This window comes from Vulpes lagopus, chromosome 8 (genome assembly GCF_018345385.1).
Source record: "Vulpes lagopus strain Blue_001 chromosome 8, ASM1834538v1, whole genome shotgun sequence".
NCBI classification, from domain to species: domain Eukaryota; kingdom Metazoa; phylum Chordata; class Mammalia; order Carnivora; family Canidae; genus Vulpes; species Vulpes lagopus.
The window spans coordinates 61,533,769-61,553,283 of record NC_054831.1 but is presented as its reverse complement, the minus strand read 5'-3'; the positions used below and the strand labels follow the sequence as shown (position 1 = coordinate 61,553,283).

The 19,515-nt window shown below is 36.3% G+C and overlaps 1 protein-coding gene across 2 annotated transcripts in view; it reads right to left on the bottom strand.

Moving 5' to 3' along the window:
* PLXDC2 (plexin domain containing 2) overlaps positions 1–19,515 on the bottom strand; it is a 451,801-nt gene that overhangs the window by 214,200 nt on the left and 218,086 nt on the right. For both annotated transcript variants that reach the window (XM_041765805.1, XM_041765806.1), the window contains one exon: positions 10,950–11,096. In XM_041765805.1, coding sequence (XP_041621739.1) covers positions 10,950–11,096 — 147 coding nt within the window. The remainder of the gene's footprint in view (positions 1–10,949; positions 11,097–19,515) is intronic.

Sequence of the window (19,515 nt, the reverse complement as noted above, 5' to 3'; positions counted from 1 at the left end):
CAAATGTAGGTCCTAGATTGGATTCCGAATAAGAAACACAGATGGTTTGGGGACAGTTAACAAATATGACCAAGGCCTACAGATAAGTTAAGAGAATAGGACCAGTGCTGATGTTTTGGTATCAATAATTGTACCATGAGTATATAGGATGTTAACATTTGGGGAAGTTAGGTGAAAGCTATATAGCAATTCTTTCAATATTTCTTGAAAGTTTTTTTAATAATCCTGAACCTATTAAAAAAATCTTTACCAAAAAAACAAGTAATAAATTCAAACCACCAGAAGTCGTAGATCCAGGATTTCAATCCACATATGTTTGACTTCAAAACTCTTGAGTTTTGACCACTGTACTATTCTATCCTCCTTCTTTTATACCAGGTGCTTCTTTTGCTACCTGTTATCAGACCTTCCATCATTGTGTTTTCTACCTGGGACTCTTAGTCAGTCATTCATGTTTTCGTTCTTAGTACACAACAATTTCCTCTAAAATGTAATAATAATAAGACATAGTCAGAAGGCTCCTAGATACATGAGGCCAAAGCCATACCATAAGAAAATCTGAAAAACACAATAGTATTCTTAGATGAAACTTGCAATCACGGGGCCTGGACTGACGGAGCTGTGCTGGTAGTGAGCATGCGCCACTGACACCTGAGGGCCACACACAGGTCCCTTCTCACCAGACATGTGCACAACCTGAATTCCTTTTTTTTTCCCCACAGTTGGGGTGTAGATGCTTCCCTAGTAGATTTCGTACCCTCCAAGGACAGATCCAGGGGCCTATTTTCTAAACTTATGGACATTTTTTTTAATTCTCTATGGTAATTGCCTGTCACTGGTTTATTCACCTAGTTCACTGAAATCGATCCCCTCACAAAAGTAACATAAACTGAGAAGCAGAGTGATGTAAAAGTAAGTATATACACATGTATGTATGCAGATGTAGAAATAGAAAAATTTAAATGGACAGGTTTTCCCAATAAGCAACTCTTAAAGAGAGAAAATGGGCAATGGAGAGGCATATACATGTAGGCAGCAGTGATATAAACTTCTTCTGGTATCCCCTAAGATAAAATCCTGCTTCTGGGCCATAAACGAGCTAAGTGTATTCCAAAAATAAAATAGCAGCAGTGGGCAGTATAACTTATAACATTTTTACTATGTAGAATTTTTGTTTTTGTAAAAATGCAATGTTAACCAACTCACATGCTGGAAGAAGTGGACAGGGCATGGTTGTTAATCCATCAACTAGAAACACTAGATACTTAATTAAAAGATCAAAATGTTCATGGAAAGGGACTAATCAATATGTAAATATACAGACCAGAGACTGGCTATTCCTTTTAGAAATAAATCCCATCAATTGAATTGATTTTCTGAGTTGGAAATTCTAACTGCTTCAGCACTTTTTTCATAAGAGAACTAAGAACTTAATTAACCCTGCATATTGAATGAAACTCTGCATGGGACTACTCCTATAGTAGGAAACGAAATGTAAACATGGTGCATTTATCTGATACTTGTTCAAATGAACTAGAGATTAAGTGCACTATCACCGTGTCTTTTGACCTCTTGCATTTCATGGTTCCCAGCAAACATTTGGCTTGTGGTTGCTTGACTATATCTGCACTTTTTGAGAATTATTCAAAGTAGTTTGTGTGAATATTTACCATCCAGGCAGGGTGTACAGCAACACTATTCAGGGGCACAGAGAAGAATAACAGGATGTTATAAAGAAGCCCTTGGAGGGTAGGTGGGAGGAGAGTGAGAACCAGAAACTACTGGATTTTTCACACTATTCTAGAAGCAAGACAACGGGTCCCTCCAGGCATCGCAAAATGAAGTGTACATGAGAATCACCTGGGGTTCTTGTTAAAATTCAGATTCTGATTCTGTAGGTCTGTAGAGAAAGGGGCTGAAATTCTGCATTTCTAACACGCTCCCAGGGCTGCTGATACTGCCTCCAGGACCCCACTTTGAGCAGCAAGGCTCTAAGTCACATAATGGTCTTTGAAACACTAAAAACATTGCTGTAAGGAAACTTTAGCAAGCGTGAAATGTGTTAAAAGGGTAAATAGACTACATTCTGGATAACATCGTTTTGCTTTGCCTGGTAACACTTACATGGCCTAAAATTTTCCATTTTAGGAATTGAAGCATAGAAGTACCTGCTAGCCAGGCTCCTAAGCAGTGATTTGTGGCAATGGTACACCAAGGGCAATGACACTCTTGCTATGTCCTTCAGTGGTGATCCTCAAACAAGGCAGGGCAGGGCAGGGCAGGGCAGGAAAAATACTCTTATGGATTTATCTTCTGCAGTTTGAAAAGACCCTCTCTTGCCTCAGTTGATTACAATCTATCTTCCCTTCTTTCTTGTCAGCGGAAAGTAGCTGTTCTAAAACAGCTAAATGTTTGCATGTTGATTGTCAGCATCAGTGTAACGGACATCTCTAGCACTATGCCAATCATGGAGTTAAGCACTGCATGGATGTTAAATCATTTACTACTAATGACAACCTTAGAAGGTAAGTACTATTATCATTCCATTTTACAGGTGACAAAAGTGATGAACAGAAAAAAAATAATGCACTCAAATCACCCAGCAGTGGTTGGCAAAGTGGGATCTCAAATCCAGGCAGCCTGTTTCTAAGTCTATATATTTAAACATGATATCAAATCTTTTGACTAGCGTGTTAGGATTTGGCATTCAATGAAGGCCAAGTTTATTAGAAGAGTAACTACATAATTCAAAATTTGATTACAGATTAAAATTGAAATGTAAGCCAAGTTAAGTTTTACCTTTCCATCTTCCTCTGTTAACTTCTCTTTTTTAACTTTTTATTTGGAAATAATTTCAGGGGCACCTGAGTGACTCAGTGGTTGAGCGGTCTGCCTTCTGCTTAGGTTGTGATCCTGGGGTCCTGGAATCAGTCCTGCATCTGGCTCCCTGGAGGGAGCCTGCTTCTCTCCCTCTGCCTATGTTTCCACCTTTCTCTGTGTGTCTCTCATGAATAAATATATAAATAATTTTTTTTAAAGGAAGTAACTTTGAAGTTACAAAAATAATACAAATAAGCCTCTATATCAGTTTTACAGATTCACCAATTTTTAACATTTTGCCGTATTTGGCAACTTCTGGATTTTTCAAAAGTTGTATACAAAATGATGACTCCCAACACAGCTTCTGGGAGCTGCTCCCTTAGGAAAACCTACCCATCTCTACAGTCTACCCTGCAGGGGAATAGGACTTGGGTGCCTAACCCTTGGTGCATTTATCAGCAATGAACCTTACTCAGCATTTCTTCTCAGATAGCTGCTGCATAAGAAATTCCTGGAATTCATCACCAACTTAGTGGCTATAGGTGGTTCACTTCTAGTCCTGTTGGCATTTTAACAGAGCACTTCGAGAAGAGAAAAAAAGAGACACTCATTTTCTGAAACCCAGACACAGCAGAAATTCTAATGGGTAGCCAATTTAGAAACAAACCAAGTGAGGTTTTGGCTATTTTCTGTAAGGTAAGCAATAGGTTATGATTTGGTAAGAAAAATAGAAAAAAATAAAGATAATGAAAATTAGTATAACCAATATGTATTTTTAAAGATTTATTTATTTATTTTAGTGTGGGGGCGGGGGAGAACATGAGCAGAAGGGGCAGAGGGAGAGAATCTCAAGCAGACTCCATGCTGGGCATGGAGCCCAATGTGGCCTTGATCTCACGACCTTGAGATCACAACCTGAGCTGAAACCAAGAGTTGGATGCTTAACTGACTGTGTCACCCAGGTGCCCTGGTATAACCAATATTTTTAAGAAATTCTAAAATATAAGCTTGTTCAAGAAATCTCAGTCCCAAAAAGTCTTAAATCTTTTTATCTTTTATTAGTTCAGATTTTTCATAAGAATTAAGTCTATTTGTTTTTAGCAGTATTCACTCTTAAAGAATATTATATTTGATGTTTTGCTAACTTTTCTGTGTTATAAAACATTTCCCTGCAAAAGAGTCCTGTGAATGCCTTATCATTTTACAACTCCAGAATGAGAATCTGTTCTGTAGTCATCTTTTCTAAAATTAACTGTTATTAAATCTTCATGGGCTCATGGAGAGAGCTCAGAAAAGATGATCAAAAATAGGTTGGAGAAGAGAATCTAGAAGGAAAGACAAGAGTAAATGCATTTACCTATTCCACCTGAGACATGGCTGTGGGGTCCCATTTTAGTAGCTTTATAATTATGAAAGATTAATGCAAATGAAATCTTCCAAGAAGGCTTCACAGAAGACTCAAGTGTTTGCCTCACTTGTGACTTTGAAAGCTGGGCAGAGATTTATCTATCTAGAATTATTTTACAGCCATGGTCACAGAGAATGAATGATGTTATCTTCTATGACTCTAATTTTACACAAATAATGGTAGCCATCCACTAAAGATATAATATGGAGAAATAAGATTAAATTGAACTAACAATTGATGAACTCAATTATGATTTTTTTAAAAGTATGTTTTTGATTTGGAAAACTAAGACTTGTTACACGCATAAAAACTGATCACTGTGGGTTTCATAAAGTTATCTCTAAGACTCTCCAGAATCCGTTCTAGGTCTCAAATGGTTCCTAGACTCAGGAAGGGTCTCAAGGCTCACTTCAATAATTACTAATATACATCTATTTAGATAATCATATCAGTAAAACAAGTATACTAAACTCAGAACGTTAGGTGAGCCGAAGGAATGTTTAATCTGTTTTATTAGAGCCTTCAGCAGGAGAAGGAATAGATCTTTCCATATATTTATTTACTGGCTTTATAGCATGTGGACCAACTCATTTCTCTGGGATGCAGAAGAACAGGACTCAGCTATTCTAATCTCGTGTGAGTTTCATGGAATAGAACAAGGATATGCCTTTACTTTCCATAAAAGTCCCTCAAATAATATTTTCTTCAAGACAGAGAGAATTGTTCTCAGTATAATAATAATAATAATAATAATAGTAAAATGAACTAATTACACCAAAATTTAGTTAGACTCACAGAGACACAACTCATTCTAGTCTGTTATTAAAATAGAGGAAAATCCTAAAAACAAAGCAAATAAGACAACTATGAGGGTCTTGCTAGAAATGGAGTGACTCAAACAATGGAAAGCAGTAACTTTGTTCCACCAGCCAAAGCAAAAATAGATGAAAACAACTTACTGTTAGTGTGGATGGAACTCGGGCAAAATGTGTGGTCTAGATAGCAGCCTAATCATGATAGAAAATTAAATTGACTTTTGAGTTAATCATTTAGAAAAATGAAAAAACTCCTTTCAACAGATTTTCTGATGCACAGGAAAAAATAAACCTGGGCAGTGTAAGACAACAACTGATTCAGGCACCACAGACATCCAAATTTAGCCCTGCCAACATCAGCATTATACTAGTAATGAAAGACCCATGGAAATGCTAGTTGAAATGATGTTACTTTCCTGGACAGAAAAGAGAGAGAGAGAGAGAAAGGAAAGAGATAACTTAATTTATAGAAAGCAGGGGAGGGCAAAGTGTGAAGGAGAGAGACTCTCAAGCAGACTCCCTGATGAGCAGCGAGTTCAGTGCAGGGCTCCTTCTCAGGGTCCTGAGATCATGCGTGACCTGGGCCAAATTCAAGAATCAGACACTTAAGTGAGCCACCCAGGTGCCCCAACTTAACTTTTTTAAATGAAAGTTTCTGTTTATATTCATATAGTCTGAGGATCTTCATGGAGAACAGTCCAATTTTCAAATTAAAAAAAAAAATGGCTACGTCAAAGAACATACAAGTTCCATAGAAAACCTTACCTGCATTATGACAGAGATAGAAGAATTTCATTTTGCTGGGTTTCTTATATAAGGAATCAATCTTCCTACCAACAGATAGAAGATTTTTTAGTTAAGAGTGTGTTTTATGTTTGGCCAAGAGCACATTGGCATTTCCTTGGTCAAAAAAAGAATTATGGAGATACAATATAGATATACAACATAGATATAGATGATATAGATATAGATATAGATATAGATGCATATCTATCTATCATCTATTTATCTATCGGATACTCTTGGAAAGTACTTGGGAATTAACTTATTTGGGGGTTATTTGTGTTATAAAGAATGAGTACTCTCAAATAGCACTGCCTTACAATCTTATTTTTATTTGATATTTGCAGTGTCCCTTCATATCCATTTCATTTTTATTCTTAAAATAGCACTAGAAGGGAGTCAAGGCAGGCATTTTTTTCCTTTCTTTCAGGTTATAAAATTGAGGTACAGAGAGGCCAGAAACCAAGAAAATGAGTTTTGAGGCCAAGGTTTCATGACTTCTGTGACCTTGGATTCCTTCCACCAGGACAGTGGTACTTCTCTAGGAGTTGTGAATCAGAATTTCATAAACTGTGGTTTCAGAAAACAAATAATTCTAATTTGTCTGGTTGTGGAATCAAACTTTGTACCCAGAAACAAATTAAATAACATGGATATAGAAATACAGAAGAAAATATCAAAACTGTGGAATCTGAAGGTCCACACAGGGAAAAAGAAACAAGTCGGATTGCTTCCTAGGTTTATGGTCAGAAACGTCTAGATCTGTAATCTGACAACTGACTGACTTTGCATAAAGGACAAAAAATCCAAATAATTACCAGTATTTGAATATAAAGTGTTTGGCTCATTGCTTGCCATATGGTAGGAGTTTGATACAAATTTTCACTATCCTTTGTCTAGAAAACATGCTTCTTACTTTAATCTGTCAAAGTTAAAACTAAGTTTTAACATCTGCTTTTTTTTTGCAATAATGATTTAAGAAACGTTATTCAAACCAAAAAGGACAATGGGGAGACTGTAATCAAATACACATGTATTATACATACTATGTATGTATGTACATATGTATGTATGTATGTACATATGTATGTATGTACATATATACATATGTAATATACATACTAATGAATATGGCTTACGTTCTAAAAGGAAAAAGAAATCACTGTGTTTCAGCTTGTGAAGCACTTGAAGCAAATGATTTCTAAGTTGTTCTCTGCCCTCAAATTATAAGATATTATTGTAGATAGGAGAAAGGGGTATGCTCTTACTTCAATCCTACTCTCTTATTACTAGAATATTAATCTAAGATTCCAAAATGCTGTTTAGACCCCATTTATAAATGATGGTGGTGGAGGGAAAAATACTTCTTTAAAAAATTATGCTGGGTGGCTCAGCAGGTTAAGCGGCTGACTCTTGATTTCAGCTCAGGTAATTACATTGGGGTCATGGGATCAAGCCCCCACCCAACCTGGCTCCATGTTCAGGGAGGAGTCTCTCTCGCTCTCTATCTCTGCCCCTCTCCCACTTTGTGTGCCTGTGTGTGCATGTGCTCTCTTGCTCTCTCTAAAAATAAAAAAAAAAAATCTTAAAAAAAAAATCATGCTTCCAATCAGACACTCCTTTACATTCCTCTGAGCAATTCTGAAGCAGCCTGGAAGGGGGATAGAATCTACATCTTCAGGGATGCCCAATCTCTAGCTTTCTCATTTGCCAATGCTGGATTAGTTAGCCAAATGCTCCTGTGTCTGCCCCTGGATATATATTTATTTTCTTTTTTTCTTTTTTGTCTAATTTGTTGACAGAATGTATGTTTTTGGTCATGAAAATTACACCATTTGGTGATAAGATCTGAGAAACTCCCCTCTTCTCTTGGGGCTTAAATTTAAGTGCTGTTTCCAGGTAAATTACCAGAGAGCTTTGCAGCAAGGATTATGACAATTATGACATCAACAAACCTAATTAATTAAGTGGATGTGTTGTTTCCCATTTGCCATTTTCCCTTGTGCTAAATAAAGCATCTTAGTAACACCACAGGGGAGAAGAGTGGCCTAGTGGTACTCAGGGTGTGTGTATGTGTCCTGTGAGGGTAGGAGGGAGGGTGTTTATGGACACTATGGTGCCCTCTGCTCATAATATGCTACATTAATATCTTAACATTACAATTCTGTCATCATCTCTAAAAACCTGATTCTGCTCCCGGGAAGGCATAATACAAATGAATAGACTGGAAAGGTGGGGAGGCCAACTGAGGATATTCTAAAACACGAATCACCCTTTACAACTTGGAAACCCCTTACTAATATTTAACAATCACACTTTAAAAAGCAAGAATGTTAGTAGAAAAAATTTAAAATATTCTATTAACTAAATTTATAAGTTCTAAAATATGAAACCTACTTAAATGAAGGGCTCTAAATGACATTTTTTTCCAGGGGAAAAAAAAGAAATGAAGATATATTATCAATTCTATTATGGTAAATGACATGTGTACTTAGGTATGCATGTGTGTGTATGTGTGTATTCTGTTGATAGTGATAGGGAAAATGGGTAAAGGATCAACTTCTAACTCTAAGAAATGTTCGATGATAGGCTAAAATTCTTGAATAAAAAAAAAAGTGATGACAATGACAGAGTAGCTAAAATAAAGGTTTCTACCAATGACAAGTATTTAAAATTCTATGCATGGAATACCAGATAAGTTACAAGCAAAAGCTCAAGCATTTGCGTTTAGGCCAACTTTTGGTTTTGAAAGCAACAGTGTCATTCCCATGCTAACAGTAAGAAAAAAAGATGGTTCATTATAGCATAATTTTTCTTGAGACTAATGAGAGAATTGGAGCCACATGACAACCAAGCAAACCCAAAGAGAAAAAGAAATATTCTTCAAGGAAAAACAAGACACATGAACTGCTGCACTTTAGGAGATCCTGGGAAATGATAAAGTGTGTAAGCAGAAATCCACTAACAGTTTAACTGATAATCTTTCTTTGCCTAGAGATTTTATCCATAGTGGCTGCTACAACAACTGGGTCAATTTATGGAAACTTCAGTTGGATGCACTCAACATTTGAATTTCTACAAAGGGCATTTTACACGATTAAGTGCTGTAATATAGTAAGGAAATTGTCAAAAGCAAGAAATTTCTGGTAAATATTGTCCTAATCTAATCTTTCTCATTTTCTCTTCTTTGGAAAATCTATTCTAAATCCACAAGTGAATCATTTCTGAATCTGTCATCTTGCCTGGGATTGCCTGAATATGGAAAAGAAAAGGGATGATGGAATTCAGTAGGTGAGATGGCTCCTTTGTTTACTTCTCAGGCTCAGAAAACATGTGCCCCACACTGACAGTTCAAGGAATCATCTCATGGTGAGTTATAATTAATTTTCATTTTAACTATTAGGAGTTGATTTTCCGAAATAGTAGAGTATATATATATATATATATATATATATATATATATATACACACAATGAAGGTTGTTGGCTAAAAATTTTGGTATAACCATCAAATTGGTGCCTCTTGAAATCACATAAGCCATTGAGTCTATTAGCTCTAGTTTTATCTTTAATTCCATAATGTCAATCACATTTGAAAGGCTCAAGTTGCTGTGTTTTTATTTTAAGTCATATTAAACTGCAAGAGCATGATTTCTTTTCTTTTCTTTTTTCTTTTCTTTTCTTTTCTTTTCTTTTCTTTTCTTTTCTTTTCTTTTCTTTTCTTTTCTTTTCTTTTCTTTTCTTTTCTTTTCAAGATTTTACTTATTTATTCATGAGAGACACACAGAGAGAGAGGCAGAGACACAGGCAGAGAGAGAAGCAGGCTCCAAGCAGGGAGCCCGATGAGGGACTCGATCCCCGGTCTTCAGGATCACGCCCCGGGCTGAAGGCGGCGCTAAACCGCTGAGCCACCCAGGCTGCCTGCAAGGACATGACTTTATTGATGGTGAGATCACAGGTATTATCCATGAGAGCAAAACAAAATAACTTTTGAAATGTTAAATCAGGCATTTATTAGAAAATGACTATCAAAAACTGCTGGAACCAAGTGGGATACAGTTTACACACATATTTTGAGTGTGGGCTTGGGTGCCTATGCTAACATCTGAGTCTCATCACTAAAGGCTGGAGACCTTTAGACAGGTTGACTTTTCCAACACTCAGTTCTCTCATCTGCAATCCCTGGATGGCAACAATATTTAAATGATAGAGAAGATGCTGTGAAGATTGAAAAGCTAACCCATGTAAGCATGCAGCCTGACAGGTAGAGTAGGATACCAATGACCTGTAAGTTAAGTGAGGCCTATATTAATATCCTGTCATTCCCCACTATACCCAGACACAGAAACTACACCTCATTACATAGTTACATTTCTCATTTAAAGAACCAGAGCTGGTATAAGATAAACTCAAGCTGGAAACATGTTCGGAGATTTCCAGATTTATTTTTTTTCCTTTATATCAAACTTCTGCCTGGAGATACACAATTTGACCTACATATGTTATCGGAATCATAAATGTTTCTGGTGAAATATTTTTCAGGCCAAGAAATTAATAAACCCATGTAAATGGGAGATACCGAATTCCTGTCATTTTTTAAAAAAATGTTCTCTTGGAATCCCTGTGTAGCTCAGTGGTTTAGTGCCTGCCTTCAGCCCAGGGCGTGATCCTGCGGTTCTGGGATCGAGTCCCATGTCGGACTCCCTGCATGGAGCCTGCTTCTCCCTCTGCCAGTGTCTCTGTCTCTCTTTCTCATTCTGTGTCTCTCATGAATGAATAAAATGTTTAAAAATACTAAAATAAATAAAAATGTTCTCTCGATTCATAGATTACAAGAAAACTTAAAATTATCCAAGGTCAAATTGACTTTGAATATTCAACTCATTTTACTAGGGAAATTAATGGTTAATTTATTTAAGTAATTATTAGTTAAATGGATGGTGGCTTCTCAAAATAATTCTTACTCATTTTTTCAAGGATATTCTATGCAATCATTAATCTAAATTTCAACTGCAGAACTAAATAATAAAAAGTGATCACAACAAACAACACTGATATGCCAATTAAAGCAAAAAAAATTTTTTTTACAGCAGAAAAAGAAACTGAAAATGCCGAAGCACTTACTGCAGCTTGCCGATGAGTATTGGACAATATTCCGTGAATCTTCACTTTGTCTTTTTCCATTTGGTCTATGTTCACCCACAAACTCCGACTGGCAGAATCAGATGGACCATATATCCGAGATATATAGTAATTATGATCTGTGTCCTCCTATAATAAAAGAATAATGCATATCAAGAATAGAGAGCATGGGCGGGCCTTGAGGTTATTATGCTAAGTGAAGTAAAGCAGACAGAAAAGACAAATAGTGTATATTCTTGCATATACATGGAATCTAAAAAAGCTGAATTCATAGAAAAACAGAGTAGAATGGTGGTACCAGGGGCTGTGGGGTGGGGCAAATGAGATGTTGGCTAAAGAATACAAATCGCCAGTTATAAGACAAATATGTTCTGGGGATCTAATCTACAGCATGGTGACTATAGTTAACAATACTATATTATACACTTGAAGGTAGCTAAGAGAATAGATCTCTCACCACAAAAAAAGACATGGTAATTATATGATGTGATGGAGGTATTAGCTAATGCTACGGTGGCAATCATTTTGCAGTATATAAGTGTACCAAATCAACAAGATGTACAATTTAAAGTTACACAATGTTATATGTGAATTATATCTTAATAAGGCTGGGAAAAAAGGAAACATACAGGTCACTATATACCTAATATATATAATTGACAGAGTTATATAAACAGAATTCCATTTAAAAAGAAAAAAAAAAGTCCTCCCACAAGGAAAGAAAAAAAAAACCCTAGAGATATTGTACCTAAAATTCTTAAAACCAAACAAAAAATGATATTATGAAGCTAGACATGTTACTATTCTTCAAAATAGCCAGAGGAGTTAAATAACCTCTAAGGAAAGTGAATTAGATTTAAATATATATAAAATAAGCCTCTTTAGAGGAAATTGTTAAATAAAGAAAACATAGAGGAAAATGTACATTCTGTTTACAATAGTCTTTTTACCATGGTAATTCTAGGGATTTAATTGCTGCCTAAACAAAATGTTACTTTTGGAACTATTCAGTGCAAACCTGAACTATAATTACTATGGAGTGACAACAAATTCAAACTTCTCTCCTTTAAAACTAGGGCCTGCTCTCAGTTTTAATGATCCTAAGAATGGAAATAATATATTTTTCCCTATAATTTGAGTTATTAAATTCTACTTTTATTTGAATTCTCACTATTGATTATTACCATGGTGCTTGTCACAAAACCCTTAATTTTTATGTTTCTCACTCGGTGAAGATATTTAAATGTTTTAAAAAGGAATATTGCTGAGGACCACCAAGAAAAGTCATATGATTCTTGCCTAACACAGATTGCAATGAAATTTTTTTTACCATAAAATGTAATTGTGCTTATCAATTTGAGTCTGTCAGATAAAGTATATTTAAAAGCCTTCAGGTATACATTTGGATAATGTTTGGCAAATAGAGGGTATATGATTTTGGACTATGAATTTCATCTGATGCATTTGTTACTGAAGTGTTAATTAAATAAAATATGATTATTCCTGAAATCTAGTCAAAACAGTAATTCCATGTACCTTTTTACAAGTCATCAGGCTAAAATATATTAAACTGATTGTATAAAGGAATTTTCTAAGCAGTATTCTAAATAGATTTTGTCCCATGACTAACAGAAAAAGTATGACCTTAAATATAAATCTTGAGGACAGTGATTAAATGTTAACAGTAAGATTAAAAAAAAAAATCTAGGTAAACCGCCAACCTCTAATTAAACTCTAGATATCACTTGCAAATTATAAGTGCAACCACGATGAAAGATAAAAAAGTTCTTTAGAGAAAGAAGAAAAAAGAAGATACAAAGAAAGAAGCATGAACAAGATCCCAGGCAGTGCAAAAGAGATTTAATATCCTACTGGTTTTCTAGTACCTCCTTCCAGATCATTATGACACTGACTGCCTGGGTTCGAGGAAGGCAACAAGCATTTGGTTGTGTCTCCAACTTGTATTTGACTCCCTACTGTCTGATGCTTCACCATGGAAGTGTCAAGGTGGGTACCTTCTTTGACATCAGGCACAAACCATTCTATACATGTCATTCTACTGGCTAGCATAGCTGGTGGGCATCAGAAGCACATAACCTAAACAACCAATTATTGAGACATGTAAGAGTTTACTTATTTTTTTTTTTATTTTATTTATGATAGTCACAGAGAGAGAGAGAGAGGCAGAGACACAGGCGGAGGAAGAAGCAGGCTCCATGCACCGGGAGCCTGATGTGGGATTCGATCCTGGGTCTCCAGGATCGCGCCCTGGGCCAAAGGCAGGCGCCAAATTGCTGCGCCACCCAGGGATCCCGACATGTAAGAGTTTATATATGAAGGAGATAATTTCCCTTATTCTGATTGCTGAGATGTGTAAGCTTATGACTTGAAACTACTGCCACCATTTTGCTACCATGAGGAAACTCCGCCTGAAGATAAAGCAAACATAGATTTAAAAAAAAAAAAAAAGTCATTATCTCTGCATACAAACAAGCAAAAACACCAGGTACCTGATCCAATGCATTCTACGCTTGCCCACTTACATGAACGATTAATTTTTTTTATTGTTAAAACCCTTCACTTGAGTTATTGTCAACCAAAAGACTACGGACATACAAGTTTCCCTAATTTCCAACCAAAAGAGACTTAACTTGAGCAATGTTGAGTAAGGCAATCTTCTCTATAGGTTTATAGATCTGGATAACAAACATCTATCCAAGTCTGGTATTCTAGCTAATTACACAGCAGGAATGGAAACTTGTATCTAAACTGCTGTAAATTATCAAGTCTGAATTACAAATGATAATGATTCACTTAAGTTTTCAATGAATCACATATAAGGCAGTTTTGAAAAAAAGAGTCAATAAGTTTAAATAAAAATTGTAGTTTTTCTCCCTATTGCTAGTATTACTATAAAGAGTTCAGCAACACTGAGGTCAGAGATGTGATCTTTAGGTGAATTATGTAACAGAGTCTATGATGCTGCCAAATTACCATAAATACCAAATAATATTATCTTTAAAATTACAGACCCTAAGTATAGAGTTCAATATAGTTGTTGCAATTGACATATCTAAAATCACTCTGGTATTTCTCTTAACCCTTAAATTCCTATAATTAATCAAAAAAATAGTTTTGAAGTTAACATAAAGAATATCATTATGCTTAAATAATGGATTATCTGCAAAAATATAAATGACTTTTGTCCAGTTTCACTGAAATGTCTAATTGAAAATAATGTTCATTTTTACTTAAATCAGAGCTGCCCAAAATAATGTCACATCTTTGAAAATAGTGAGAAACTAAAGATTAGAGTTTGGTGTTTGACTTCTAACAGCCCAAGCTTGCCAAGTTGTCATGACAACTTTTATTCAAAGAACAAGACAATTTATTGTTTACCGAGAATTTAGAGACACAAGTCGTTAAATTTCAGGGAGAGGTGTTTGGCTCAGTTTTTCAAGGAAAGCCATAAAATAGATGTCTCAAAAATGTGACATTTTAGCACTACTATATTATTCAAACCACATCTTGTCCTTTATAGGAGTAATGGTACTTAAAGAGTTGTCAAAAACCACTTCAGGCACAAAGATTTTCCTTTTCTGCTCAAAAGCAAACTATTTCTAACACCATAGAAAATAAAACAAAACACTACTGTGATGTGCCTACTTGCCAATTCATTTAGGAAACCAACTGTTACTGAAAGTAGATGGCACAGTAGGTAGCTATAAATCCTATAAATCCATGCTTCTCAAATATGTCTGCAAATGTGCAGCTATATACAGAGGACATATACCAAAAATACAGAGGGAAAAATCATACCTAACCATTCTGCAACAATCAGTTTATACTGATTCTATCATTGATGAATACCTAACCATTCTGCAACAATCAGTTTATACTGATTCTATCATTGATGTTTCCTTGATTTTATGATAGGTAATTTTTATGGATGCCTCACACTGTCTTATGCAGTAATAGCATTTGAACTTTAAATTTATTTAACTGAGAACTAAAAAAAACAAAAACAAAAACCAGCATAGATTATATGAACACTACTGTGCTGCTCATTTGAAATATATAAATACATTAAAAAATAATCAAAGTTCTTAGCTAAAGGTATTAGCATTGAATCAATTGGTTATCTCACAAAGACAGTTTCATAATGCATAAAGGAATATTATAATTTGAATGGTTCTTTATATTATATATGGTTCTCTCTATATATTACCTTCTCACATTCATAATTCACATGGACTAAATAATGCATATAAAGGTAAATGTTTAACAATAATATTTTAAAGTATTACTTGTGTGTTAAGTTCCTCAAAAACAAAGAGTTAAAATAGTTCTCTATGTTCTTAAAAAATAATATTGATAGAATATGATACAATCATAAAAGAAAAATAGTGAGCTGGTAGTAATCAGGGAAAAAATTACAGAGATGAATTCATTAGTAGCAATAAGAAAATGTGCCCCTGGGTGGCATAATCAGTTAAGTGGCTGACTATTGATTCTGGCTCGGGTCATGATCTCAGGGTTGAGATCAAGCCCCAAATCTGGCTCAGTGGAACCTGTTTAAAATACTCTCTCCCTCTGCCTCCCCCCTCAAAAGAAGAGCAGAATAAAAAACAAAAATTTATAAAAGTAATTTATAAAAGTTACTAGTTTAGGACATACAAAACAGTCTTGAGAAATGCACACGAGATGAAATGGAAAAGAAAAAATAAATATCTAAGACAGATAATCATATAAATTATAGAAAAAAGAGGTCCTATATATCATATATATGACATATGTAGTGGCATAGAAAAGTTTTTTTAATGTGTTAGAAGAACTATTTTTCTGGCGTAAAGAAAGACTTGAATGTATATATTATGTCCCTAGAAAATTTGCAATAGAATTTTGAATATTAAGAAATTCCCTAGTGAGATTTCTCATAGGTTTAAAAAAGAAAAAAAGGAGCAGGGACTTCCACAAGATGGTCATGTAGGAAGAACCTCAACTTACCTCGCCCCATGGACACACAGGATCTACAACATATGGATCATTTCCCTCTGAAAAAGATCTGCAAACTGTAGTTAACTGCTTCTCCACAATGAAGGATAAAAAGACAACACTGAGAATGGGTTGGAGAAGCAGAGACATGGTTTCACCAAAATCCCACCACTGGTGTGGAGGCATACAATAAGGAGGGGAGTCTCACCTGCCTAGCGCCTCTCCCGCGGAGTGAGGAGCTGGTGATCCATGACAGGCACTCCAACCCCTGGGATCTGCACCAGAGAGATGAGCCCCTAAAATATCTGGCTTGGATATGTCCAAGGGACCCAAAGTGCTATGGGAATAGCACTATGCTATGCTACTGAGAATCCCTTCTAAAAGTTTAAAGCAAAGTCTCATTTGCCTCCAGACCCAGTGGGGGGAAAAAGGCAGTTTGGAAAGCACCTGGACTGTATGTGAAATTCATTTCCTAATTTAAAAACATCTGCTTGGGGCAGCCCCGGTGGCTCAGTGGTTTAGCGCCGCCTTCAGCCCAGGGTGTGATCCTGGAAACCCAGGATCGAGTCCCACGTCGGATTCCCAGCATGGAGCCTGCTTCTCCCTCTGCCTGTGTCTCTGCCTCTCTCTCTCTCTCTCTCTCTCTCCCTCCCTCCCTCTCTATCTCTCTCTCTCTGTGTCTCTCGTGAATAAATAAATAAATAATCTAAAAAAATAAAATAAAAACATCTGCTGCAAACATATATAAACAAATAAATAAATAAAAGCGTCTGCTGCTGTAGAGGCAGGGGACAGCTGAAATTTTCCCTGGAGATGGAGGCACCAGCGAAGGCCATTTTCACATTCTCCACTTATACTGCTAGCACAGGTGGATGAGCTTCAACTGGGTATCGCCTTACCACCTTGCCAAGATATGTGGGGCTGAGTGATGATGGCACTATCTCACTGCCATGCTGAGGCTGGAGAGTGCAGGTGGTTGTAGCTCTCCTCTGCTCCCTGGTTGGGGCAGGTGAGTGCAAATGGTCACAGTGTTCTCCTGCTCCCTAACTAAAGTCTGTGAGAGCAAGTAATTACAACACTTTGCTCCCTATTCCCTGGCTAGGGCTGGTGAACGTGAGTGGCATTCTCTCACTCCCAGCCTAAAGCTGGCATACACACAGGCAAGGAACTCTCCACTCTCCCACTGCATTCCTAAAACCCACAGGTGAGGGAGTCAAGACATTTCTGCCACCATCACCACTACCATGATCCCCACCCCCTCCTCTGTCTTTCTGAAGCCAGTCAGCATGCCCTACCCCCTACCTCCTCTAGTTGCCTACCTGAAGCCAATGCAGGCATTCAATTCACACAGCAACCCTCTCCCCTCCTTTGAGGTAATAACCAGATAGTTCCTGGCAGGCCACCACAACCCAGTCTTCCTGTAAAGAAGACCAATTTACTTAGTCTGGAGCTTAAGCCAGAGAAATAGCCTTCAAGTTTCCATACTTTGGGAGGCCAAGGAGGTGCTTCCAAAGAATGTAAGCAGGGAGACACCATCCTTGCACAACCCCATTGGCCTCACTATAGCTTGACAAGACCTCTCAGAAAGGAGCTTATATATTCATCTGGAGCCCTGATTTTTACAAACAGAGGACACCACTAGATCTCCCAGTTTGGAGGCCGGCAGGGACTATGATAATGGCCCCACAGGACTGTATGTATTTGCACACTGTAAAAACTGCTACCTGAGGTTTTGGCTTCTTGTTTTCAGCCAGAAACTAAGTGCTCAATGAGGTTCCTCCCTTTGGAACACTGATGGCTCCTGGCATACTCTCAAAAACAGGGACATATCAGGAATAAATCAGAGGTTTAGACAATCACAAAGAATCAAGAGACGACCAAGAGCTAGGACGAGTTTGAACAAGAAGGTTCATCACCTACACAAGGCCACTTCTTCAGGCTGAGAGAGGTAGCTGTTTCACCTAATACACAGAAACAAACAGAGAGAGTCAAGGAAAATAAAGATAGAAATATGTTACAAGTGAAAGAAAAAGGCAAAACTCTCAGTAAGAGACCTTGATGATACAAAGGATTCTTTATCAGATAGACAAAGAATTCAAAGTAATGGTTGAAAAGTTGCTCACTGAGCTCAGGAGAGGAATGGATGAACGTAATGGGAACTTCAACAAAGAATATAAGAAAATATAAAACAGTAGTCACAGAGTTGAATAATACAATAACTGAACTGAAAGATACACTAGAAGGGCTAGAGGAGCCTAAAAGCAGATTGAATAAAGCAGAAGAATGGGTCCACAAGCTAGAAGACAAAACACTAGAACTCACCCAGACAAAGCAGTTCAAAGTAAAAACAAAACAAAACAAAGATGGCTTACGGAACTTATGGGACAATATTAAGTAGAATAACATTTGCAAGGAAAGATGTTAACATCACTAGTCATTAGGGAAATGCAAATGAGAACCACAATGAGATATCACCTTACACCTGTCTAATGGCTATTATATAAAAGACAAAAAAAATACAACAAGTGTTGGCAAGTATGTGGAAAAAAGAGAACATGTGTGAGCTGTAGATGGGAATGTAAATTGGTTCAGACACTATAAAAACAGTATGGGGTTCCTCAAAAAATTAAAAATACAACTTTGTAGTTGTATCATTTTGTAATGATACAGAAATTCCACTACTGAGTATCCATTTGATAAAAAACAACAACAACACTTATTTGAAAGATATGTGCACCTTTATGTTTACCACAGCATTATTTATAGTAGCCAAGATATGGAAGCAACCTAAGTATCCATTGTTGGATAAATGGATAAAGAAGATGTGGCATATAAAAAATGTACTAGTACTCAGCCATAAAAAACAATGAAATCCTTCCACTTGTGACAGCATGGATGGACCTTGAAGGCATTTATGCTAAGTGAAACAAGTTAAGCAGAGAAAGACAAATACCCCATGATTTCATTTATAAGTGGAATCTAAAAATCAAAACAAAATAAAACCCAGAGTCATATATAGAGAACAGACTGGTGGTTGCCAGAGGGTTGGGGTTGCAAAATGGGTGAAGGGGTTCCCAAAGTATCAAATTTCAGTTATAAAATAGAGAAGTCATGAAGATGTAATATTCAGCACAGAGAATACAATCCCATGAGTAATACCGCATTATGTTTATATGGCGACAGATGGTAACTAGACTTATTGTTGTGATCATTTCACAATGTATACACATATGCTGAATCACTATGTCATACATCTGAAACTAATATAATATTGTAGGTCAATTATACCTCAATACATTTTTCTTAATTAAAAAATGAAGCAGAAGTCTTATAGGCATCTAGAAAGACAAACCAACTTATCCACAGGGATTTCCTCCTCCATAAGAAGAAAAAACCTTTGGTAGTCTGATATTTCTCCATGATATCCAATGAAAACAATGTCTACATAATCATTGCGTAGAAGGAAGTTACCATTTAAGAAATTTTTGCCCAATAAATTTGTAATCTAAGTATAAAGGCAACAAACATATTCTTTCTTTCTTCTTTTTTTAAA